At 40.5% G+C, this 26142-nt stretch overlaps 1 protein-coding gene and 1 long non-coding RNA gene across 3 annotated transcripts in view; one reads left to right on the top strand and one right to left on the bottom strand.

Annotated features, from left to right (window-relative positions):
- Positions 1-26142, top strand: part of rps6kc1 (ribosomal protein S6 kinase polypeptide 1) — a 38621-nt gene that overhangs the window by 8444 nt on the left and 4035 nt on the right. For both annotated transcript variants that reach the window (XR_005281004.1, XM_038287471.1), the window contains exons 3-15: positions 196-316; positions 2932-3047; positions 3130-3223; positions 3303-3356; positions 3452-3868; positions 5222-5346; positions 5477-5575; positions 7258-7305; positions 7732-7864; positions 10929-12569; positions 14148-14237; positions 22212-22294; positions 25560-25655. Coding sequence is in view for 1 of the 2 variants with exons in the window: in XM_038287471.1 (XP_038143399.1) it covers positions 196-316; positions 2932-3047; positions 3130-3223; positions 3303-3356; positions 3452-3868; positions 5222-5346; positions 5477-5575; positions 7258-7305; positions 7732-7864; positions 10929-12569; positions 14148-14237; positions 22212-22294; positions 25560-25655 (3117 nt within the window). In the remaining variant the exon portion in view is untranslated. The remainder of the gene's footprint in view (positions 1-195; positions 317-2931; positions 3048-3129; positions 3224-3302; positions 3357-3451; positions 3869-5221; positions 5347-5476; positions 5576-7257; positions 7306-7731; positions 7865-10928; positions 12570-14147; positions 14238-22211; positions 22295-25559; positions 25656-26142) is intronic.
- The window catches only part of LOC119785075, an 80014-nt gene continuing 78813 nt past the window's right edge, over positions 24942-26142 (bottom strand). The window contains exon 3 of the long non-coding RNA XR_005281005.1: positions 24942-25126. This is a non-coding gene — a long non-coding RNA (uncharacterized LOC119785075). The remainder of the gene's footprint in view (positions 25127-26142) is intronic.

The following is a 26142-nucleotide window of genomic DNA, read 5'->3' as shown; positions in this document are numbered from 1 at the left end:
GAGTCTTTATACTCCAGTTAATGATTAATCGATTACTAAGTTAGTTAACGATTATTTCAATAATCAATTAATTACGATTAATCCGATTAATTGTTTTAGCCCTATTCTCAGTATAGCTTTAAATATTTTTAAGGTTAGGACTATTGTTGGTCTCCTGTCTGCAACCAGCCATGCTCTCTGTTCCTGTCTCTACAGATAATAGTATGGAAGAGATACAGTGATTTCCGGAAGCTTCATCAGAACCTCTGGCAGCTGTACAAAAATGCATGTAGCCAGTCTGAGCTATTTCCTCCCTTTGCCAAAGCCAAAGTATTCGGTAAGTTTTTTCTTATCTACTTCTTTATAGGGCTGGATATTTTGGCCAAAGTCCTGAATCGATTCGATTTTGATTCATTCAGTTCTAAATCGATTCATTTCGATTCGATCTGTTTTTACAATGAAAGTGGTTCAGCTGTGTTTCAAAATACTCATATATTTTATTTTTTTCCTGTCATGTTAAACACCAAGTGCAAACTTATAAATCAGACAGCTTGAACTTAAGATGCAAACAAAATTGTCTCAAAAGTGCAAACTTGTTTGTGCAAAGAAAAAAAGAGAAGTCTCACGAGCAAGCAGACGTGACACAGCAGACATGCATGAGCTGCATTATCTTCACTGCACAAACCATATTTGCAGCGTTGTCTGTAACGAATACAGGGTGTTTTCTGGTCAGCCCCCATTTGTTAATGTCTTCAGTCAAACTATTGGATATATTTGCAGCTGGCTGGCTTGAAGTAATCTTGGTGGTCTGTAGCACGAGATGCAAGGCGCCACTCATTATCAATGTAGTGGGAAGTCACCTTAATGTCACATATCCAGCACATTATTAGCTGTATTAAATCCAAAATGGTTCTAGACATCAGACTTCAGTTGGTACAGCTTGCTGAGCGGTGTGTTACTTGGGTCGGCATTTGCACACGCCTGCTCATTTGAATGTGAACGTTATGCGCGTCACTATAAAACTAATCGATCTCATTCCCTACACATCTATTTTGCAAAAATGTTAAGGAATCGATCCAAATCGATTATTTTACCCAGCCCTACTCATTTATATAAAATATTTACAATAATTCCATTAATACTTTAATGCTCTGTCATTTATGTTTATCCTTGTAATATATATATATTCTAGTATAGTTGATAAAAGTCTCTCTTTTTTTTCAAAAAAGTGTGTTTACCACTTGGTCACAATTAGTCACTGAATCAACTTTTATCAGTTAAATGGGATTTTAGGCAAAATAACAACAGCATTATCGTGAGTCGGAAGGAAAATCCTACGTGTCTTTATAAAGATTTCCCAATTACCAAAGATTTTCAACTGGAACTCTGTTTTGTAGGACCATCCCATCAAAAAGTTAACTCTGCTGCATTCTCCAAGTGTTCATGACCCACTACAGTTATTCTTCCAGGATTATTCTATACTAAGCTCTACTTTTCTTTTTCCGTTAATTCTGTCTAGCAGCAGAAAAGCACCACCACAATATAATGTTGGTAGGTAGATGTTTCACTCCATGGATTCCTTTATTAAATAACTTTGAAAGCTTGCTTGTCCAAGATTAAATTGTGGAAGGAGTTCTCTGTTAATGTGCGAAAAAATCATTTCCTCTGCTTGCATTCAAGTATCTGTTTTTTAGCTTCAACTCTTCTCCGTCCTCTGTGGAATTAAGGTCGATTTAAGGATATTAATGTCCCCTATAGGACTGGAGTGAGAAAGTCAGTGTCTTACTTAAGTTAAATGTAGGGTAACCAAGGGTAACCAAAACTGATTGCCTCTGCGATTTGAAAATTGCATCTTATTTTTAAAATTTGTGATTACATTGCAAATGCAATTTATTTCCCAGCCCTGTTTTGGCTGAGGTGCGGTGCTGGTTTTTCTGCCACTCATGACATTTGTGGTCATCTGATTAGCCCGATAAATCAGACTAAATGTGAGATTAAATGTGTAATTTAGTCTGGCCCCGTTGAATGAGCCATCGGAAGATTGTTGATGAGAACAACCCGTTGTCTTTCAAACCACCGTCTGTGCCTATTGACCAACGCTCTGACCAATGAGCACAACAGACTGTGACGTTTCAACGAAAACCTCAAGTCTAATCCTTCCAAAACTGATTCCAAAGCTGAGTCAAACGAGAGCTGTTCAATAGTTTTTGCCATCTTCTTTGTAGTGCTTTCTTCAGCGTCGCGCAGCTTTGTCGTCCCGCCCTGAAATATGGAGCGATATTTGTGTCTTCGGTTTTGAGCGCGCTGGAACCAATCTGAGCACGCAGTGAGACAACATGTGCATGCTCAAAACCGGTCTTGCGCACGCTCAACTTTGAAAAACTCTTTTCAACACACTATCATCACACTCCGTTCCATCCCTGCGGGTTCTCGGATCCGTCTCTGCTCGCGCTCCACCTGCTCTCTCCGCGCTAAACACCAGCTGTGCGCTCGACTCTGTCTCTGGATTCGCTTGGATTGGTTCCTGCGCGCTCAAACCGAAGGCACAAATATCGCTCCATACTGAAAACCCCACTCACTTTGCATCCAGAAATTCGGAACACATCTCTGCGTTGTGATTGGCCCAACAGTTCTAGGGCCTGGGGCATTCATCGAGGCTAGACCAAACTCGCAGGCAAAAATGATTTTGGCCGCAGGCGGGTGGGGCGAGTTTACTAGACTACATCTGATGGGACTAAATCGTACTCCTCAGTTTTTTTTTTTTTATTATTACTATTTTTCAAATATTTTGAAAAACCAGATATCCCTTTCCTTTCACTTCAGCATGGTGAACGGTGTGTGTTAATGGTTTTAATGTGGCATCATGTGAAAAGATCTAATTGTATAAATACTTGTGAACCGGTTTGCACTATAACTACCCAGTGTTTAAAAAGTGTTTGTGTCCATATAAAGGTCGATTCGATGAGTCCGTGATTGAGGAGAGAAGACAGTGCTCAGAGGATATCCTGCAGTTCTCTGCAAATATTCCTGCTCTATATAATAGTCAACACATCCAAGATTTCTTCAAGGTATTCAATATTTTGTCCAAAAAATGAGTTATAAACCAGATGATTGAGTTATTTTTTGATATATTTATTTATCTTCCGCCAGGGAGGTGAGATCCACAACGGCTCAGAGCTCATTGGACCAGCTGAGCCTTTTTCAGACTTCCTTGCTGACAGTTTATCAGACTGTAGTTCTGATGGTAGGCGTACATAGAAAACTCCTCCTGAAACATTTCACTTTCTAATGTATTATAATTCATGAGTTGTTGTTTTTCTCAGTGCAAAGAGACATCAGTGGTGCTGAGGATTTGACTAGAACATCTGAATATGGAGGTGATTAAATAGATTTTGTTATATTTGTGTGAAATGTTGTTGAATGTTTTGACTTGGGCAGTTTTAGTAATCTGTTGTATGTCTGGTCTCCCAAGGCCCTTCCAGTGACAGCGACCTGACCTCCCTGGCAGTGGATACAGACTCTCTGGTTGGGTTGGATGATGGCATGGCCTCAGGTAGCACCTCCCCTAACCAACCACAGGGGGGAGCCACCAGCAGTAGCTACAGCCCTCGTTTGCCCTCTCTGCGTGAACGCAGCACCCCGTCTCCTGCCTCTATCCCCATTAGTTCAGCCCCTAACCCCGAGGTCAGCACGCCAAGTCGAACGCAGCTCTTCTCCCGCAGTCTAAGGAGAACCAGCGGCATCAACACTAAGGAAGAAAAGTCAGACTACCTCGACAAAGCCAGTGAACTGATCGGTTTTGCTGTAAAAAAGGAAAGCGAGCAGGACTACGAAGCAGCTTTTTCATACTACCGTAGTGGGGTTGATCTGCTGCTTCAAGGAGTACAAGGTTAGACATCTCAAAAAATTTACTACAACAATCAGACCTGAAGCAGTTACAGTGTTTGCCCTTTAATTACCAGATATTCAGTTATATTCATACTGTGGTCCTTATCATTAGCTCTTATAGGTTACAGGTGGTTATTATAAGAGTTTGTTTGAATTTTCTTTTAGTTTAGTTACTCTAGTCCTTTTGCTGGGTAAGTGATGTTATTTAAGTAAACTAAAGCAACTTATATATAATATATTTTTAATTTCTACATTTATTGATGCAAAAGTTTTGTAATGATTGTGAACATTTCTAATTCAATCTTATTGGTATGATGAGCCAGAAATGCATAAAGAAATGGAAAAAGTACAACCATAAATATATAGAGTAGAACCATAAATATATAGAGTAGAAGTAAATAGAGTAAAGTTGTTTTTCTCGTCGCTTCTGTGTAGCAAGGTTCAGAATAGTGAACTTGGTCGAGTCTTAATGGCGTTCAGGGTAGATGAATGCGATGTGGCCGTTCAGACACAGGTCGCATTTGAAAAGATCAGATATGTATCGGATTCAGGACCACATAGCCAAGCGGCCTGGGTGGCAATGGAAAAAATCGGGTCTTTGTTTTTCAGACTGACGTGAAAGATCAGATCCAGGTCGCATATTGGCAAAAAAATGAGATTTGGGTCACTTCAGGCTGCAGTGTGAACGTAGCTTTAGAGTCCTGCAAGGGTCTGATTTTTCGAAACTGTATTCGCCAACACCCATAGAGTTCAGAACAGAGATCTGGCCCGTAACCCACTATTATCCCCATTTAAAAACCAGCCCCGACCCCACGCACCCGTAAATAATAAAGTGCGACCCGACTGGTGATCACAAGGTGTACACACCATTTATAATAACTGCGGCAGTAAAGAATTTGGGCTTACAGTTCCTAAGTCATTTACTTTTCGATTTGGATAAGCAAAATAGGCGAGGATTACCCAAAATGAGGTGGATGTTAAGAGGTTAACTGTGGTGTCACTCGTCAGATAAGGAAGCATCTTTTGAGTTTGTGAACCAGATCAAGCAGGAAATGATCTGGTTCAGATCACCCACTGATTTCTCATTTCGATTGTCAAGCCTTTTAGAAATTTCTCAATTTTCTCTAAAAGTACATTGGACATCTATTTCAGTAGTTTTGTTTCTAAAATATTTTTACTCTTTTGTAGAGCAAGAAGTGTTTTTATTCAAAAGTCTAACTTGTATTTTCGTCAGTGAATATGACACTGATATTCCCTTTTTATAAGCCAGTCATATTTATTTCATTATTGACTAAATCATTATTTATCTATAGATAAACTAAAAATGTAAATGTTTTGGGTTACCTCTCCTCAGGTGAACCAAGTGCCTCCCGCCGGGAGGCAGTGAAGAAAAAGACTGCTGAGTATCTGATGCGTGCAGAGCAGATATCAGCTCTGCATAGGAGAAGCAGTATGGGTCAGGGATCAACACAGACTGTGGTGAGCAGTGCAAAAAAAAAAAAAAAAAGATATGTGATGTTTATAAACCAGTATTCAGATCCCATTTGTTTGCATTTTTTATAATTTAAAGTTAAAGTGAAGTTTTCTGTGCTTTTCGTTTTGTCCTAAGGCCTTTGGTGCTCAGTGCTGTTCTTCCACAAGCAGAGGAGGGCAGCAGAGTCCATTTGATGAGCTGACAGCTTACAGGGTGATAGGGGTCATTAATAAGGTAAGCATACAAGATCTCTAAGCTGCATGAAAGGATTTCCATTTGTTTTGATGTACTTTGATTCTGAAATGTAATCATGAAGTGAGTCTTAGAGGTCCTTTATAAGGCCAAGTTCCTCTGTTTAGGAAATAAATCTGTCTTTGGATGCTGCAGGATTTAAGGTTAGATTATTTTTTTAAATTATAACCATTCAGGTCAAGCCAGCGGTCATTTATTTTATAATAACCCCCTGACCAAGAATGCGGATGGTATCCATCTTCAGATTTCTCCTCCTTGTGTCCTTATCTCCCACTCTCCCATCTCTTTTATCTCAGGCAGTAAAATGTAATAGATTTACTAGATGTATGGCAAGGGCTGAGTGTGTGTATGTTTAGCGTCAGTTATGACTACCACAAGGTCAGTTTGGGTAGTTGGTCCTCTCAAACAGCTGCCGGCGAAGCAACTTCACCACTGAGCCATGAAATGACTTGGCACGGAGCTCGGAGAATGACACACAACATTGAATCGATGATGCTCGGCCTTGTACGTACACACTCACACAGAACCCTAAGGAAAATGTTGATACTACACCAACATATGTGAGTTTTCCAGCGCAGTATTTCAAAAACTGCTGAAGTGCAAGGCAAAAACAATTTATGCATTATAGACGCAGTCTCCTCCTTCTTCTTCATCCTCATTTTTATTTATTTTTTTACTTTAAATGAGGACAGAGGGTACAGATGGCAGGAGCTCCTCACCCTACTGCCCCTCCCTTGTCCCCTCTCTTCAGCTCACCCTCCTCTCTTCCCTGATGTTTATTTCTTAATTATATTAGCACCCTGGCTAGCACCGCCACTCTGTTTACTCACAGCTCCATTCATATCCATTTAGGCTGCACCTGTTTGGTCCCAGTCAGGGTCGCCTGCGAGCGACACACACACCGGGTCACACACATATGCTCAAGCTCTCCCTTGAGATAATTACAGACCAGAACAGCAATGGAGATGTTATCGAGGAAAGTAGGGATCATTTTGAGGGACAAAATGAAGATAAAAAAAAAACATGTTTGGAATTGAAAGTAAAGGAGAAAGATAGTTGGTTTGACCTTTTGTTGAAATGTGTTCATGACTTGATGACGGTTTTTTAAATCTCGAAATAATTTCAATTTCAATTCAGTTTATCATCTCAAGGCATCTCAAGGTTTGTCATCTCAAGGCACTTTACACTTAACCAGACCATCCATTCATATTGATTCAAAGTTTTCTATCTAAGGAAAACAAGTTGATTGCATGGACTCATTGACTCAAATGCAATTCCTCACACTAAGCATGCTTGTAGCGACAGTGGAGAGGAAAAACTCCCTTTTAACAGTACGAAACCTCCAGCTGAACCAAATGTTATAGAGCGGCCATCCGCCGAGGCCGACTGGGGTTCAAGAAGACGGAAGCAGAGATACAAAAAGCAGCTGTAAAAGGCGGCCCTGTCCAGGAAACACAGCCAGGCAGACGAGCTCTGAGCCAAATCCCATGTCAAAGGATGAAGAGAACACATCAGAATAAGTTTAGAAATAGATACAAGAGTGTGGAAAATATATCCTAAACTCTTAGTGTTAAAGCTCCATTCATCCATTGGACGCAGCTTATATTTTATTACTGGTTATTATTTTTACAATGATGGAAAGTAATGGCATTTCTCTTCTGCAGGTTCTTCTGGTCTTGGACAAGAGAACTCAGGAGACGTTAATCCTCAAAGTGAGAACCATTTCTGTGTTAGTGGGTGTTTGTGTATGTTTCGCTGTATGCTCGCCATCCTGGCTGTGAGTGCGAAGTGTGCCAGAAGCCCCTGTGTGTGACCGGTGTAATTGATTCTAATGGGCCTGTCTCTGTCAGCTCCTCCGCTCTCAGGTGTGAGACGTGTGCCAGATGCTAACGCGCAAATGACTGCACACACACACAAACGGGCAAACCCACACATTTCCTCATAGAGTCTTCTTAATTTGTGGGGCTGTTTCAAATCAGATGCTTTATAAAGCTTGATGAATCCAGCGACTTTGGGTTGCCCTGGGGCGTAGACGACACTTTAAGTTAATGGAAGGTTTCTCCTTTGATGTTTTCTCATTTCTCTCCCAAACATAGTTTACTGTCTAATGTAATCCCTGAACACATGTTTCGTTGTAGGGACTGAGAAAAAGCAGTGACTGCGGACAGGTTAAGAAGACTATTATGCCTTTGTCTGTGCCCCACATGGTGCAGCTGAGAAAGTTCATCATCTCTGAAGACAGTGTTTTCCTCCTGCTGCATTACGCTGAGGGTGAGGCATACCTGTTCTCTATAAATATGCTAAACCTTCTCAACTTCTTCTTTTTCCCCACTGATCAGATATTCTGTCCCCTCTGTGACCTTGTTTCAGACAGATGTTTTACTGAGATTGGTTTGTGTCACAGGTCATTATTCTGAATAGCGAGTGGTGCCATGCTTCATTAGCTATTGCAACACCTGGGCCTCCTTACATCCTACTTACTCTAGGTGTCCATATACAAAGTGCATACACAGAAATACTCAGATTTCATAATAATTGTGTCCTGCAATTAACCTTTGCTAACATTAGTAGGAAATATTGACACCAGTAGGGCTGGGCGATAATTCAATAACGATATATATCGATCGATAGACGTGTGGCGCAATAGAAAAAAAGAGAGTCGATAAAAGTTCGATAAAAAAGAAACGCTGTTTTCCTTCCTTCTCATTGTAGCCTAGCATGTAGGTTTATGCTAGTCGCTACTGCCTCCCAACCAATCACAATCGCGGACCCAGGCACGCCGTCACCAAGCGCCGCCCTCTCAAACCACAACACAGAGCACATGAAGATGTCGCAGCAAGGAGAGGTGGAGGAAATTGTTTCAAAGAAGGGTTTTTGTAGTTCGCCAGTTTGGAAGTATTTCGGTCATGGCAAGTCGGACAAAAAACAAACCACAGTCATCTGGAAAATTTGTAGGGAACCAGTGAAAACGAAGTCTGATAACGAAACCAACTTTTTTTTTTTTTTATCATCTCAGCCGCTCACACCCGCAGGAGTACGAGCTGTGTAGGCCCCGACGCGGCTCTCCTCCGAGGAATCTTCGGGAATTTCGTGAAAATATATATATATATTTTCAGTTCTGGGCAGTTTCCCACGTAGTTCTAACAATTGAGAGAAAAATGCTGAGGGACCAGAAACTTCAAAGTAATAACTCAGGTTAAAGCAGGAAACTAAGCTGAACCAGGTTCAGCTTAGAGGAATGTGGGGGGCGGCGGGGGGATTTATTTATTTGTTATATTCATTTTGGTCACTTTTCTGGTCACTTTAGTTTATTCTTTGTCAGTATTTAATAACATAACTCAGGTCTCTTAAGTTATTTTTCTTCAAAACAATTCTGTTATGGTTAAAAAAGTTGGTTAAATAAAGATTTAATTCAAGGTCTGTGTTTGTGTTTTTTATTAAAATTAAATCATTTAGCAATATTATTAAAAGTCCAGGCACATAAATATGGTTTCAAATCTTTTAAATAATTATCGATATCGATCAATATGCATTTTTTTTTTTTATCGATAAGCTTTTTTTCTATATCGCCCAGCCCTAGACACCAGTGTGAAGGTGTCTATACCTTTTTGTTATTCAGGGTTATTTTACAAATGGAGGAAGTGACCTAAGCAACACTGGATCAGAAGCATGGGTTTACTGTCTAAAGGCCAATTTATGCTTCTGAAACATAGACTCTGCAACCGTCAAATCTGTCTCTGTGTGCGACCCCCCACCGCTCAGAGGCTCTTCATCCGCTGTGGCGCAACTCCAAAAAATCCTGACTACGGATCGGACGGTCGCAAACCCGCGCAGACCTCAAGCGGAAGTGCACAGACAAAAAGCAGCTGTGATTGGTCCTTTGTATGCCTTTCCGGCTGTCTGTGTGGTCGTCCTTCTCAATTCGGTGCTGAAGCTCGCCATCTTTGAAAATCGAGGAACAATGGACAACTACGGCGAAAGGTTAATCAAGGAGGTTCGGAAGTATAACCACATGTTGGATGCCTCAGACAAATTATATAAATACATATATCTCCATCTCACAGCTAGAGTTCTTGAATAGGCTCCCCCTTGCGTTTTGGTGGGAAACTGCTGTGCGTCCCTAGAAATTCCAGGCCGACAGGTGCCGAAGCATACCAGCAAAACTGGTACGCGACCAGACCCAAGCGACATTTGATGTGTGCGGTTGCACAAATATAATCTGCCCTTAAGCGGGGGTGGGGAACTAAGAGGTCCTTCCTGCAACATTTGGATTATACTTTGGTCCAACACGCATGAATCAAATGACTTAAACAAACTTTATATTTTTTGATACGTACAGCTTTCCCACAGTGAATGAGCAGCAGCTTAGTTGCAAATTGCTCAATTACCTCCTCAGTATGAAGTCAATTTCTCCAGAGCCCTGATCATCATCTAATTACCTAAATCAGTGTTGGACCAAGGAGATCCAGGCCTCCAGCTGCTGTTCCTGCGGCTCTACTTATTTATGTGCAATGAACTTCTACATAGTGTGAAAAAAAACAAAACAAGGACTCCCAATTTTTAAGGTTTTTGGTGTAATCGATGAGTGTGGAAAAAAAAGTGGTGTATTAAAAAATATTTTCAGACCAAAAACATGTTCATCCCATCTGATCTGGGAAAGTTTGGTATATTGAAATAAATGCAGTGCCATTGCATTCCTCACTCAATAGCGCTTGTTGCATCCATGCTATTTACTGACTGATTACAAGATTGTAGACACATGTGACCCTAATTAGTGGAAACACCTTGATTTAACATGTCCCCTTTGTGGAATTATTTTCAGTCTTTTCTACGGTTATTATCATTTTGTCCAGGCCTGTTTTATGTTTTTTTTCTTTATATTCTGCGGAAGCGTATTTGAAGAGCAATGTCTAGACTAAATTAGTTCATTTCAATAGAATTTACTTCATTATCTTTCAGATTTAAGTTATTTCTGTGACCATTGTGGGTTTTTATTTCAATAAACGAGGGGTACCAATGATTTTGTCCATGTGTGTCTGTATGAAATCAGAGCTTTTATAGACGATGGAAAATAAAGAATAAACTTTGTCAAAAATTATGAAAACAATGTTTATGGCTGAGCTGTTTGCTCACAAGGAAACAAAATATTTTAGTTTCTCTGCTTCACTAACAAAAGCAGCAAGAGTATTGTTGGTCTTGTTAAGGTAATACAATGTGTTATTGAAGGTTAGCTGTAGCTTTTATTAATTCAGACAATCAAAAAAAGACAATTAGTTTGTCTTTTCCTATGTTCTCCCTTTCTTTTTTTTTAACTGTTTGCTTTATTTCTGTTTAGGTGGGAAGCTGTGGTCTCACATTGGAAAGTATCTCCGTAATTCCAGCCCAGAGGAGAGCTTTGAGATTCCTTTCATCCAAAAGAGCCACACCACAGCTGTACATTCTTCGCACCATATAATACCACAGCTGGATGTCTGTTCTGCCAGCTGTGAGTCGGAGCTCATTACTGGTTCAGATCCTGCTTTTGGCCTTCAGAGAGAGGAAGAAGTTCCCTTTGTGTCTCCTGTAAAGAGTGCCGTCCCTGCAGTGCTCCATGAACAAATTGGTGGGCAGTCTGACTCTGGGGCTACCTCCGAAGAGGAGTGCACCAACAGCTACTTGACTCTTTGCAATGAGTACGAACAAGAAAAAGTAGAACCAGATGCCCTAGAAGAGGAGGGTGAGGAGAAGAGCGAAGAGGAAATGCTCTCTCTGGAGGTGCCTAATGCAACAGCAACAGCCTCTTCTTATAGTCGTTCTCTTCTCAGCAATGACAGCCTTTCTTCACCGGGAGGCTCTCAGGAACTCGGCTTCTTCAGTGAGTTTTCTGACAAGAGTGGCCAAACCCTCGAAACTGACCAAAACCGCAGCGAAGGACATGAGAACAGTGATGTTTTCAGTCCCTCACGGTCTCCCACCGAGCCTCTCTCTTTGGATCAGTCCAAGCACACCCCGATGGAGTTTTTCCGCATTGATAGCAAAGACAGCGCTAGCGAGGTGACTGGCCTGGATATGGGAGAACACTGGAATTCTCAGAAGCAGCCCCTTCAGTTTTCTACATCCGATCTAGGTTCGGAGGTCACTGAGGATCTCCCAGAGCTGGCTCAGGAGGTAAAAGGCCCAAGCTTGGAGTTTTGGGGTCTGGACTGCAGCGATAAGGCGTCTAATGAGTCTGTGCCAGTCATTTCTTTTAAGGAGGCTGTAGTGGAAGATGAGGGTCATCCACCAGACTTATTGGTCAATCTTCCTGTAATGAGTGGAACTGTAAATGCTCCACAGGAGGAACTAAACCCTTCAGGGGTTTGTTTAGGCATTGAGGTTGCAGCCTCACCTCAAAAGTACATCCAGCCTGATGTTTTGCAGCCTCATAGTAAGCATGAGGATCTGGAGGAGCAACCATTGGAGCAAGACCTTTCTTCCTTCTCCACAGCCTCTGCAACTTGTGACACTAGTCTCGCATGTCCTTCTCTGATGGACGAAAGCTTGACATTTGGACTAGAGGCCTCCGACAAAGGCTTTGATAAAGATGATGACAGCCAAAGCAGTGATCACCTTCTTGAATCAGGCATTTTAAGCGATAAGCCTCAGTCCTGTACCACAGGAAAAACCGACTCTGCTCCACTCCCCAGTAATGGCGTTGTAGCCTCTGTCCCAGCCGTGAACGGCACTCAGACTTGTGCAGTCGTCGAGAGTTTATTAGGACTTGATGGTGAATCATCAAGAGTCAATAAAACCACAAGCAGCAGCGACTTTGATAAAGACGTGTCACGGCTGTTTGCAGAGTTGGACGAGCTGTCGCTGGCAGCCACCCAAGCTCACATCCCGGAGGAGTTTGTGCGATGCTGGGCTGTAGAGATTGTGACAGCCTTGGACTGTCTACATCAAGAGGGTATTATCTGTCGCGACTTGAATCCCAATAACATCCTGCTAGACCATCAAGGTGAGAGATTTTTTTTGATACCTTATTGATTGCTTAACCTTATGGAGACTTTTCAAGCTCTCTTTTTGTCAATGGTAATGAATACACAGATCTTCAAATGCAGGTTTGTGTCACTGGAAGCGTGGTAGTAATACATTTTACACTGAATCCAGTGCCTTGCGAAAGAATTCACATTTTGCCAATTTATAGCCACCAACTTTAATCTGGAATCCATGCAATAGACCAACAAAAGTAACAATTTTGATATGATGGGAAAAATAATTCGTGTTCTGAAAGGTTTTTATATTTCAAAAGTAAAAACATGTTCTCCAATTAACTGGCCCTCCTTCCAATTGGAATGGGAGCATTTTTCACACAAGAAAACAATCAAGAAATAAGTAAAAATTTGTTCAATTAAGTGTATTTACCCTTAATTTGAGTAGGTAAATAAGAGTTTGCCAACGGAATGAGTATTTTTACTCTTGGAATAAGATAATTAGATAATATGCACTTGAAATAAGACAATGCAACTGTGTTTTCTCATTTTAAGTGTAAATTATCTTTTTTCACTGGCGAAATGTCTCTTTTACCTCCTCAATCCAAGAACAAATACACTTATTTTAAGAAAAAGAAAGGCTTACCTAGATTTTAATGTTTTCCAGTGCAAGCCTTGCCTCCAACTCTCAGTTGGCTCCTGTTTTTTTTATCTAAACACATCTCATTCATAACTGCCATATTTGTGGAATAAACAATAAACCTGGGCGGTTAATCTCTGCAGTTGCAGTTACTGTAGATTTGCTTTCATAGCCAGACTCTTTTCATCCTCACATGATGGATTAAGCAGTGAGAGGCTCAAAACTTGGGTTATTGTTTTATGGCCTAATCCTGATAGAAACGTTTACCCAACTTTATCCCTGATCTGCCTGATTTGTTTTTCGGTTTACATTTTTATAAGATGGCTGACATTATTTTGAATTACCTTTTGTTGGTGTATTTTATAAAATCTCAATGCAATATCTTCAGGTTGTAAAAATAGAACATGCAAAAATGTTGAAGGGTTCTGAATGTTTGCAATGATTTCCTTTGTATAAAAAAAACAAAATATCAGCTAATTCAGCTGCTGGGATTCTTACTTCTAAACTTTGAGGTCAAGTTACACTTCCTATAATCTCTGTTGTACCTAATCTTGGCTGTACTGCACTTCATTCTCCTCTAGCCTTTCCTGAGCATGATGTCAGATTGCCCCTCAACTTCTTTTTGTCATCCTACAATCATCTCTCTTAGCCTTGTTATCAACAAGCGTCTAATTAGCTGAGTGGCTGTTTTTCGTCTCCCTAGTGGTAATTATTGTTCTAAAGGGCCCATCAGCGGCCTAGTGTGGTGCATCAGTCTGGCTAGCTGAGGCTAATGGCTACGGCTACCTAATGACACCATTAGTTCTAATGATAGCGTTAACGGGTAGCCGCTAAACAGGAGTAATCGTCAGGGCTGTTGCTTGTAGAGGGGTAGAAATGAGTGGAGGAAGAAAGCTCTCTGTGAATAGTTATAAAATAGTTTGAAAGGTCAATCATGTTTTTGTTTTTTATCTTCTCTCCTTAGGGCATGTGCAGCTAACATACTTTTGTAGTTGGTGTGATGTGGAGGAGTCCTGTGACAAGGAAGCCACGGCCAATATGTACTGTGCACCAGGTGAGAATCCAACATTTTAATGCTCAAGGCTGGATTTAAACCACATCTTTAAACTCTGGATCTGAGAAAGCTGAGCAGATGCACTATCATCAAGCATCTCCCTCTCAAGCTTGGAGCAAAGATTAGAGTTTTTATTGATTTATATTTTAGGTTCCACTAACAGTTTTCTTTTTCTTTACTGCAGTTATCTGTAAAGAAAAATATAATAAAGCAAAATCTGCTTTATTATAAAGAGAAAGCTTTTCATGTGCTTCAGATATTATTTGTTTCCTCCAGCTGCATGAAGTTGATTGTAACAGATTTTATTATAAACCATTGAGAGTTACTTTTCCGAGTCAACAGAGATTTCTGGTTTTCTGTGGGGACTGAGCTATCATTTCTGATTAACCTAAGAATTTTAACCCATGAAAGATGGAAAAAGAAAATACTGTAGCTTCTTTCAGAAAAGGAATTGTATTTGAGTATCCCTATCTATACTTCAAAGCATCAATTTTAAGCTTTTATCTAATATTTATTAAATGGATCAGTAAAAAAATATAATGTCTATCAAGACCTAAAACTGCTGAAGTCCTTTTAGTATTATATATTTAATAATAGATTAAAATAAATATTTTTTTTATATTTAACAGGCTGCATACCATATAGAGCCAGTGAAGAGAAAATTGGCTAATTCTGGCCTCTACCTCACACTATACAGGGCATTAGGTGAAGCTAACCTCTAGTTATCAAATATACTAGAACTTATTTAATGTTTAAAAATCCCAGGGATTTTATTCTAAATGTAAAGTAATAAATCTGAGATCTTAAGGTTTATTTACTGCAGTTATTCTTTTGTCCTTTAGAGGGCGGTGTTGTGCTACATTCCACTCATATTGCTGTAACTCAGTGTGGTTCTCCCAGCTGACACGAGGCAGCTGAGGCATGCTGTTTTAAAAGCCGCCCAAAACAAACTGCAGCTAGACTATAGCTCTCAGTCTCTATTTAGCACTTCTGTTTGTGTGTGTGATTGTTAGAGAGTATGTTTGTATATGCATTTCACTTCAAAAACTGCTATTTCTTTCTCTTTTAAATTATTATTATCTGCCTTCCTCCGCATACCTACTAGAGTTCTTACAATGTTTAATATATTTATTCTGATTACATAGGATTGACACACTTTTAATAGTATCTGTCCTATTAATTTTTCCCTCTCCAGAAGAGGAACATTATATTGTGAAGAAGGAAATCTCAAATTTGTACCCTTCATTTTATAACTGTTATAACTTAGTCAAGTAGTTAAATAGGCATTAGATGTGGTGTTCCTGTGTGCACAGCAAAAATATAACATTATTAATTTAGAAAGAAGGAAACCATCATTCTTCTGTTTTTAAAATGATATAACATTGATTATTCCACACCCGGTCTCTGCTGACTTCTTATTAGTCTTCACTCAATTGTCCAACTGTTTTCTTAAAACATTTCCTTTATAAAAGTGTTCATCCTTTCTTGAGTTTCCATATTGTTGCTGTCTGTGTTTTTACAACTGTAGATATTTCTGAACAGCCAAATTTTTCATTCTTTTGAGGAAAAAATTGCAGGTAAGGCAAATTTATTTGTATAGCACAATTCAGTACAAAGACAATGCAAAGTGCTTTACATGATTAAAATATAGGAAAATAAAACAGAATCAGAGCAAGTAGAAGAAAAAACATATATATAAAAAATGTAGAAACAAGAAAGAACATTAAAAGCAGTTGGACTAAAGAAAATTAAAAAAATGAACTGTTAGAACAGAGAACTAGAACAGTCGAAGGCAATCCTAAACAAATGTGTTTTTAGTCTTGATTTAAAGGAACTCAGGCTTTCCGCACTGTTACAGTTTTCTGGAAGTTTTTTCCAGATAAGTGGAGCATAGGAACTAAATGCTGCTTCTGCATATTAAGACTCCTTCTTTTTAGTTAGCCAACTATCAAGGCTCAGAAACATGTGCGGGACAAGCAACATCAGTCTACTCTCCATACAGAGCGTGAAAAAACTCACATTTGCTACTTAAATATTTTTGGAAAATGATATTTAACTCCTCAGCTGTGAAGCTTATCCTGAATATGTTTTATGCGTATAATTCTACACATGTTCGTACTCTGAATGCTTGATATTATCTTGATTTATTAGGGTTCATCCAAGCAATGTGTCAGTTTTTGGCTCTGCAAACCTGTGTACATTATAAATTGAAAGCATTTCTCTAAATGCATTTTAGTCTGCTCCACTCTGTAGATCCAAACAGGCCAACTAAACAGAAAAACATCCATCCTAACCGTATACAAGATGTGAAACATCCTGATAGTCACACTTGATCCCCGGTGGTTTGGATGTAATTTCTACTATTTGCCAGCAGGGGGTGTGTTGCCATGCTGTGAAGTTAAAAGACCACTCCGACATTTATTGACTGCTGTTCTACTGAATCACAGGCAACTTCCTCTCTTTATCTCGTTTGTCATTGTTCACATTTACCTTAAACCCAGCTATGACGCCACCCGGCTATAATAATGCCTTTCCCGTACTGATATTTTAGTCCATTCTTCCATACATATATGCAGGCATTAAATGTAAGTACAGCAGAGAAAACACACACACCCTGTTGCAGAGGTTAGGGAGTGTGTGTCTCTGCTGCCCTTGTTATGTATTGCTGTTTATCCAGACAGGGTCAGCTCTAGCTATGGCTTCATTCCTGATGACAGATTTATGAGTGTTTGCCAGAAACCTAGCAGGGTGCCTGCTGTGACTGAGGCACCCCGTGTGTATGTGTTTATATGGTGTGTGTGTGTTTGTGAAGGAAGACAGCATGTTTTTTAAAACACACTCATTCACACCCAAAAAAACACGGGAGTGTACTTGGAAAATGCGGCGGCGACGGGGGAATTAATCTGTTTATCCTGCACTTGTGCTTATTTATTTTCTCACTGTAGTGTCATTACAGATAAACATCAGATGGCTAATGTTTTGTTCTCTGATAAGAAGGAAAAAAGCGGTTGCCTTTTTTTAATTTAACTTCTTTAGAAGGACAACCTAGTTTAAACAGAAAGGGGAATTGTTTATTGTTCTGTTTATAAGGAAGCAAAGCTGAAACTGATTGTCTTGGTCGTCTAAGAAAAGGGAAATTTGATTTTCTTCCTCTCAGAGAGAACAGTTACCGAGGACTCCACCATCCTTGTTTTGGATCCTTTTACCTACTCAGCCTAACATGATCTAATGGAAGATAAAGTTTAGTTCCCCTTTTTACACCAGGCTTTCATTTCATTGTTTTAAAAAAAAAAGGTTGTTCAAGGATGGCATAACCTGGCAGGACTTCTGCTTTATTATTTGACTGCTTGTTCTCTTACCCAACAGTTAAGACATAAAGTGAGTCTTTATGAACAGATAATTTACTAATTGGTGCTTATTTCATTTATATCTTTACTCAATTTATTGTAGTTCTTATATTCCTTCCTCACACTGAATTATAGCCAGTTGAAGGGGTTTTATTTTACATCATAAAAAAAAATCTAGCGACTCACCCACCCTGAAATCCCTCCTCGAAAGGCTGCTCTTAAATATGTTTAGTTTCGTTAACAAAATAAATGTGAAATGTTCTTAATACATTATTATAAAAAAAAAAAATGTTTGTTTAAAAAATGTATTACGTTAGGTTTAAACAATCTTTTACAGACAGGGAAATTAGGTAAGGCTAAAAAATGTATTTTAATTGTAAATATTCTATGCAGTGTTAGGGTTGCATTTAGATACTGACCTCATCCACAAGTAGAGTAAGCCACTAAAGGCATCTTAAGCTTGCTGCTTACAAGGGATTGAGCTTAGGCATGTTCAAGGAAAGTTGGGTGGAAGAAAAAAATTGCAAACAACCCAGACATCACAGACATTTTTTTATGTTACTTCTCTGCAGCTAAAAGAGACTAGAATGTTTTTCGGTGGTGCAAATCTTTGCATATTAACGTAAAGTGTGCATTTTATTTGTAAATTGAGGTCCCAGCTTCTACATCTGTAAATATTTCTGTTATGAATCTATATCTGTCTGAATTTTTTTTTATGATTTATAAAGATCTCAACACGAACATCTATCTAATAAATAATTGGGCAGATCTATGCGTATTTGTCTATAACACCTTGTTTGAATAGAATAATTTAGTGCAAGTAGTCAATGAATCATAGCAGATACACTATATTGCCAAAAGTATTTGCTCACCTGCCTTGACTCACATATGAGCTTAAGTGACATCCCGTTCCTAATCCATAGGGTTCAATATGACGTCGGTCCACCCTTTGCAGCTAGAACAGCTTCAACTCTTCTGGGAAGGCTGTCCACAAGGTTTAGGAGTGTGTTTATGGGAATTTTTGACCATTCTTCCAGAAGCGCATTTGTGAGGTCGCACACTGATGTTGGACGAGAAGGCCTGGCTCTCAGTCTCCGCTCTAATTCATCCCAAAGGTGTTCTATCGGGTTGAGGTCAGGACTCTGTGCAGGCCAGTCAAGTTCATCCACACCAGACTCTGTCATCCATGTCTTTATGGACCTTGCTTTGTGCACTGGTGCACAGTCATGTTGGAAGAGGAAGGGGCCAGCTCCAAACTGTTCCCACAAAGTTGGGAGCATGGAATTGTCCAAAATGTCTTGGTATGCTGAAGCATTCAGAGTTCCTTTCACTGGAACTAAGGGGCCAAGCCCAGCTCCTGAAAAACAACCCCACACCATAATCCCCCCTCCACCAAACTTTACACTTGGCACAATGCAGTCAGACAAGTACCGTTCTCCTGGCAACCGCCAAACCCAGACCCGTCCATCAGATTGCCAGATGGAGAAGCGCGATTCGTCACTCCAGAGAACGCGTCTCCACTGCTCTAGAGTCCAGTGGCGGCGTGCTTTACACCACCGCATCCGACGCTTTGCATTGCACTTGGTGATGTATGGCTTGGATGCAGCTGCTCGACCATGGAAACCCATTCCATGAAGCTCTCTGCGCACTGTTCTTGAGCTAATCTGAAGGCCACATGAAGTTTGGAGGTCTGTAGTGATTGACTCTGCAGAAAGTTGGCGACCTCTTCGCACTATGCGCGTCAGCATCCGCTGACCCCGCTCCGTCAGTTTACGTGGCCTACCACTTCGTGGCTGAGTTGCTGTCGTTCCCAAACACTTCCATTTTCTTATAATACAGCTGACAGTTGACTGTGGAATATTTAGGAGCGAGGAAATTTCACGACTGGATTTGTTGCACAGGTGGCATCCTATCACAGTTCCACGCTGGAATTCACTGAGCTCCTGAGAGCGACCCATTCTTTCACAAATGTTTGTAAAAACAGTCTGCATGCCTAGGTGCTTGAATTTATACACCTGTGGCCATGGAAGTGATTGGAACACCTGATTCCAATAATTTGGATGGGTGAGCAAATACTTTTGGCAATATAGTGTAAGTGACTGGATCTGACCGGTTTTCTTGATGATGTTTTTTGGGGCACATGGATTTTTGTAAATTAGAAAAAGGACAGGCACACTGGAATGGCTCAGTCTGAATCTTGATAAGAAGATTTATAAAGAAATTATATGGAAAAAAAATGAAAAACATGTTCTCGGATATCCTTTCAGTCTAATGAGTGATAATGAATATAACTGATCCTGAACTACTCCATAAACCATTTACCGCAGTTTGTTGACAACAACCAAACTCCTTAGAGATTAAGCTCCATATGAGAGCTTAATCTTAAGGTGCTTTGCCCATTGCTGCTTCTAATATTTTATGGTCTGAAAATACTGGAGAGGGAGCCTGGAAATTCATTTAAAGTTCCTTTTATGGTTGATACGTTTTAGGTTTTGATCAGTAATGTGGTTGTTGCCCTAACTGACTACCTTTATGAAGTCAGTTTCTTTAATTAATAGATCATTTGCATTAATAGTTCATATAAATTTCTATCTTTTACATAGTAAAACTTCTGTTATTTGCAAGTTGTTATGATGGCTTGGTTAACTTTTCCTGTTATGCAGAACAAGATGTCTTGAAAGGTGCCGTATGATTCCATTTATGGTAATAGTTTGTGTGTTTTCTCATTTTTTCCCCATCTTATTTAATTCTTTTAATTTTCAAACTTTGTTTAAGGGACTATTTTGACTCTTGTTTTGCCTTCAACTATCTCTGTGTGTTTGTCTTTTCTGCTTTCTGCATGTCTTATGGAAAGTGCTTTGCATTGTTTAGAAGTGTCATTGTACTTTCGGTACTTCCTACCTGCAGTTTACTTCCTCATTTTATGGCGACTGTCAGTTAAGGTTTTAGGGAAGTCTCTCTAAGAGGAGAAGAAAGAAAGTTCCTTATGCCGCCCATGAGAAATGAGAAAGTGGAGTGTGATTAAGATACGCAGCAGGAGAGAATGTCGTCAGGTGGAGGGGAAAGGAGATGAGGCTGCAAGCTGGGAAGTTTGTGCTTAATTCTATAAAAGTTGTAATGAAAGAATGAAAATACCAGGTAACACACCATGAATCCCTTTTAGTAGGAGTGGGCTCACGGGTCCTTCTAATTCTCCCTTCCCATCTGCTTTTTCTCCATCCTGTTTGCTCCCTTCCTCGCTCTGACAGAGCAGTAAGTGTGGCCAGCTCCACTGTACTCTCCCTGCAGCTCCTTAGACATTAATCCATTGTGATGACATCGACCTTGCTCTGAGATGCACACGCGTGTGCATGTCCAGCTTTTCCCCTCCAGCTCGTAACTACACAGGTATCAGTGGTCCGTTCAATGACGATCTTCTCTCCTTGGCTGTCAAAACAGTGGTCCTGGGATGCCCCAAAGACTGGTTGCTCAGTTGGCTGTGTGTGTGTGTGTGTATATATGAGACATTCAAGTTGTATCATAGCCCTCTCCAACCTTGGCTGTAAAGAGAGCCGCGCAGGGCCCCGGAGTTTTCCGACAGCCTCCGGGAAACGAGGGGTCTTTGTCTAAAAATGCACCCCCAGCTGAGGAGCCCGTTCCCTGGGCACACACAACCGTGACCCTGGGTCCCAGCCCTCTAGGTGACCAACCCCCTAACCCCCCATCCCTCTGGAGAGTGGAGAAGAGGCTGAGCAACACATGAGGCCATCTGGTCCCCAGTGGAGCTAGCATACAGCAGCTATGAATGAAAGTCACTCTCAGGGGCCGTTCAGCTGTGGATTCCCGCAGCCTTCAATAATGACGGTTTGTCTGGATGATCAGAGTGCGGTGGCTGGTCTGACTTCTATGAAATGTTCACCTATGAAAGGCTTTTTGATCTTATAGACAATCCGGCTGTTGGTTTTACAACGCTGATGCAAGACGAGGTTGTTGTCAAAAAAAAGAAACCGGTTATGAAAACTTCATAAAGTACAAAACCTAATATATACATATAAGAAGAAATAAATTTACCGGTAGATTTTTTTTTTTTTCTTTTTATAAAAACGTCATTTTATATTTTTTAAAGAACTGCATTGTAAAAGTCTTACCTAAATCCTTGGCTCATGTTAGATAATAAAGATGTAGATTTACACATTTGGTGTCTCAATGTTACCATATCTTGGTGTGTGTGTGGGTGTGTGTGCGTTTTGAATAAGTGGGTGTTTGCATTCGGGGTCAGGTCATGCAGATGGTGTGAAGTTGCTGCACAGAAGGTTTCCTCAATTTAACTGCTTTTTATTATGCAAATTGCCCTTCGATGAGACACACTTGGAGTGTGTGTGTGTTTGACAGAGAGAAAGAAACTGTGTTCATGATTTGGTGCTCGTCTGATTCCGATTGTATTAATTCATTCACCTATTGAGTAACGCATGATGACAGACGGATTTTAACCTAAAGAGATTTAAAAGGCTGATATAGAAAATAACGCATTTAAGGATCAGTTGATGCTTTCAGCTGAATCAAATTCACATTTCCTCAACATGAAGATCTTTTTCCACCTTGTTATCGTATTGATTATTTCTGTCTTTTCTTTTGCCATCGTCTTCAGAGGTGGGAGGGATCAGTGAGGAGACGCCGTCCTGTGATTGGTGGAGTTTGGGCGCCATCCTCTTTGAGCTCCTGACAGGAACGGTGAGTCAGAAAGTATCGACTGTGTTTCTAAGGTGTTGTGGGATTTCTGTAGGTGTCTTGGCTTTGAGCTCGCACACACTCTTTATGGTCCTGCCAGGTGGTGTGTGCGTGACTCTTCATTTGTGTTTGTATGTTTTCAGTGGGCGGGGTTAGTTGGTGTTTGTTTTTGTTTTTTTAAGGGGGTGGGGAAGCTATGTGTGTGAGGTGCGTCTTGGCTGCAGTCTCTTACTCCGGTTCTCCAGGAGTGCCAGGGGTGTCGGTGTGACTTTCTCCCCCCAGCCTGTGCTCCATCTGCTGGGCCACTGGGTCAGCTCTCCCCGGGCCTTTCTGCTGGCTCCTGGTGCAGCGCTGGGCTCGGGACACACTGACCTCAGATCAGCATGAAAGGTGAAGACCTCGGCGGCTCTCTGGATGCTGCAGCTTGGCTGGTCAAGGATGAGATGGACCGTTTTTTTAAGTCAGGCTTTTGAGGAATACCATAGCAAGGCTAAAGAATTCACACCCCTTTAACTTCAACGGGCTTTAACAGCCTGACAGCAGATAGGATGTTTTTAACAGACAACAATAGCAGATCATACCCCTTTATTCTGATACACCTGAGTAAAATCCATTAAAATCACATACCTTCAGCAGCTCATTATTAAGGAGAGTCCACCAACAATCACCATGAAGAAGAAGTGAAACAGTAGAATAATCATGGATAGAGTTATGAAGAGGTTTTAAAGGAATAGTACACCCAAAACATGATTAGCCTTCATTTTCTACTCACCCCCATGCTGAACAACACTCTGGAGTACTTTTTTGATATCTCAAATGCATCTGGAGATCTGGGAGGCTTCTTGCTGTCTGCTGACATTCAAATAATGGAGGTCTATGGTGACCGAGACAGAAAGGTCCATAAAAGTCTACAAAAAACGTGTCAATATTCCTCCATACTGCTCGTCCAATGTATTCCAAGTGCCCTGAGTGGGTAGCATCCAGAATTTACTCGAAACGAAGTCATTTAGAATGTTTTTAGAGCATAAACAGTAGTGTATAGGATTTCCTGAAAGCGCGCGCCGACGCTACGGAAGCCGGCAGACCAAACCAGATGAAAGTGCGCATTCAGCGTCTGCTCTGCCGATAATGCAAGCGTAGAAGAAGAAATGTGCTGTTTACCTGTGCAAAGAAAGAAACAACGAAAGAAAAATGTCTGAGGACTTCAGTGTTGAGGAAGAGCATGAGTTCTTTGCCGAGCTGAATGCGCACTTTCATCTGGTTTGGTCTGCCGGCTTCCGTAGCGTCATGAACGCGCCGGCGCGCGCTTTCAGGAAATCCTATACACTACTGTTTATGCTCTAAAAACATTCTAAATGACTTTGTTTCGAGTAAATTCTGGATGCTACCCACTCAGGACACTTGGAATACATTGGACGAGCAGTATGGAGGAATATTGACACGTTTTTTGTGGACTTTTATGGACCTTTCTGCCTCGGTCACCATAGACCTCCATTATTTGAATGTCAGCAGACAGCAAGAAGCCTCCCAGATCTCCAGATGCATTTGAGATATCAAAAAAGTACTCCAGAGTGTTGTTCAGCATGGGGGTGAGTAGAAAATGAAGGCTAATCATGTTTTGGGTGTACTATTCCTTTAATGCAAGGTAAGTTTATAAAAAAAAAAGTGTTTAAAAACTTCGGAGCACTGTTTAACCAGAAAACGTAAAGACGATGAGGCAGCTGCAAACCTATGAAGAGATGCACTGGAACAAGCTGGCAAAGGAGAACGTTAATTAGCATTTGTGTGTTTGGTTTTTAAAGTCGTACTTCCGTATGTTTCCTGCATGCCTTCAGGAAAATGTACAATATTTAGGTTTTTAAGGATTACTGGAGGTTTGGGTTTTGAGCAGTGAAATTATGAAGAGGCCACGGCCAATTACTAGATAAAATTATTATACAATGATATCATGATCAATGTTGATGCATCTAGAATAACACATGTTTAAATCCATTTAGAGATGCTTTGATATCCTCTCTCATCTCCGTATCCGTTATGTTTACATGGCGTATTTTATTTGAAAGATGCAATCCCTGACGACAAGTTTTCAGTCTATCCACCTTTTCTGATCCGCATTAGCTGTGTAGAAAAGCTAGCGGAGCTATGGCATAACTATGACTCCTTTCAGTTGTGTTTTGGTGAAGCTTTTTAAAGTTGCAAAAAGCTGCATCGTTTAGATGCTTCCAGTCATTAATGTAGGACTCAAAGTGCTCTGTATTCATTTGGTAGAAGTCTGCACTGATGCAAAGTTTTTATTTGAGGATAAGAGGAAAACCTTCAAAACCATGTATCCTCCCCCCCTCTTTACAGTTATGCTGAAAAGTTTAAAGGGTTGAATGCTTTTAAAGGGCATTGAATATATTTATAAATTGCAGATTACAACTTTAACCCTTTATTCTGAAGAAAAAATGAAAGCATAGCTTCAACTACAGTCACTGAGTGCAGGTGCCTTGTCTACATTTCTCATTTTCTGCCTAATTTGAATAAATTCTAATTGTGCGTGAGCATGTTTACCTATCCACTGTCCATGTTGGCTTAATGCTACGCTTAACAATACACATGTACTTACCTGGGTAAAAAAAAAAAAAAAGATAGAAACCCCGCCACACAGATGTCTCCTTTGATGATTATGCCTTTGTGCAGCCTTGGCAAGAACACACACACACAGAGGCGCACACGGTGTCTCTTGATCCTTGCAGGATAAGATCTTGCCTGAAGCACTCTTAACTGCTGGTAGGAACGCAGCCAGAAGTCCTGGAGCATCTTTCACGGGAGGCAGCAAGGCAACAGCACCAACTGTTGGGAAAAATATGCACTATTTATGACTGATGTGTTCCACCAATGCTATCCTTTTGTTGTTGAAGAGGAAATGTGTTATTTTATTTCATTATTAGATTAACTGGTAACAATCTAAGTTATTATTTTACATTGAAAAACAACTAAAAAAGGTTCTGCATTACTTAAACAATAATATTTTTATTCTTTCTGTGACTTTCCCTCTGACTGACTCCCACCACGGTTCCAAGAAAGAGCAACAGCAGTGGGATCATGAGCTTGCTGTTTGTGTGATCAGTGTTGTTTCAGGTGCTCCGACTCCCTGGTCTCCTCCTGTCTGTCCAGCTTCGATGCTTTACTGCTGACTTAGACACTGCGGGTGTCGATCCATTCTGTGTTTTACATTGATGCTTATCTGCCTCTTTTCTTTCCCCTCCTCCTACTCTGTGCACAGTCTCTGTTGAGCTGCCATCCAGCAGGAATTGGCCGTCACACTGCTCTCAACATCCCAGAGGGTGTTTCAGAGGAGGCCAGATCTCTGCTGGAGCAGGTGAGAAGCTGCACCTTCTGCATAATGAGGGATCCCCAACTCTGATAGTTGATTTTCAATTTTTATCTATATTCACAGAAATACTAATGTTCAGTTATTTAGAAAAATGGTGAACAAGTTAATGCCATGGCAACAACTCAGCCAGGCGTTGTAGACTTGCTGAAGTTCTCCTCTCACATGAAGAGAAACTTTCCACAGAGTGGTTGGTGTGGATGAAAATGCTTTAGATCCCTGAGAGATCAAAGGGGAATGGCATAACTGGTTAAAGATGATGAAAAGCTAACAGCAGCTCAAATAAGCATTAAATAGAGGCTAACTAATAACTGATGAGAGGCAATTGGGGAAAAATGTCACCAGGATCATTAATTTCATCTTTTGGATACATTGGGTCAGAATTATGTATAGATAAGCTGGAAGCAAATATGCATCCTGCTTCAACCACCACTAAAGGCTCAGGCATGTTCAGAATATTTTCTTTTCAAACTTT

This window comes from Cyprinodon tularosa, unplaced genomic scaffold (assembly GCF_016077235.1).
Source record: "Cyprinodon tularosa strain WSP-4 unplaced genomic scaffold, ASM1607723v1 ctg24, whole genome shotgun sequence".
NCBI lineage: Eukaryota > Metazoa > Chordata > Actinopteri > Cyprinodontiformes > Cyprinodontidae > Cyprinodon > Cyprinodon tularosa.
Note: the sequence above shows the minus strand (reverse complement) of the source record. Positions and strands in the feature narration are given on the sequence as shown.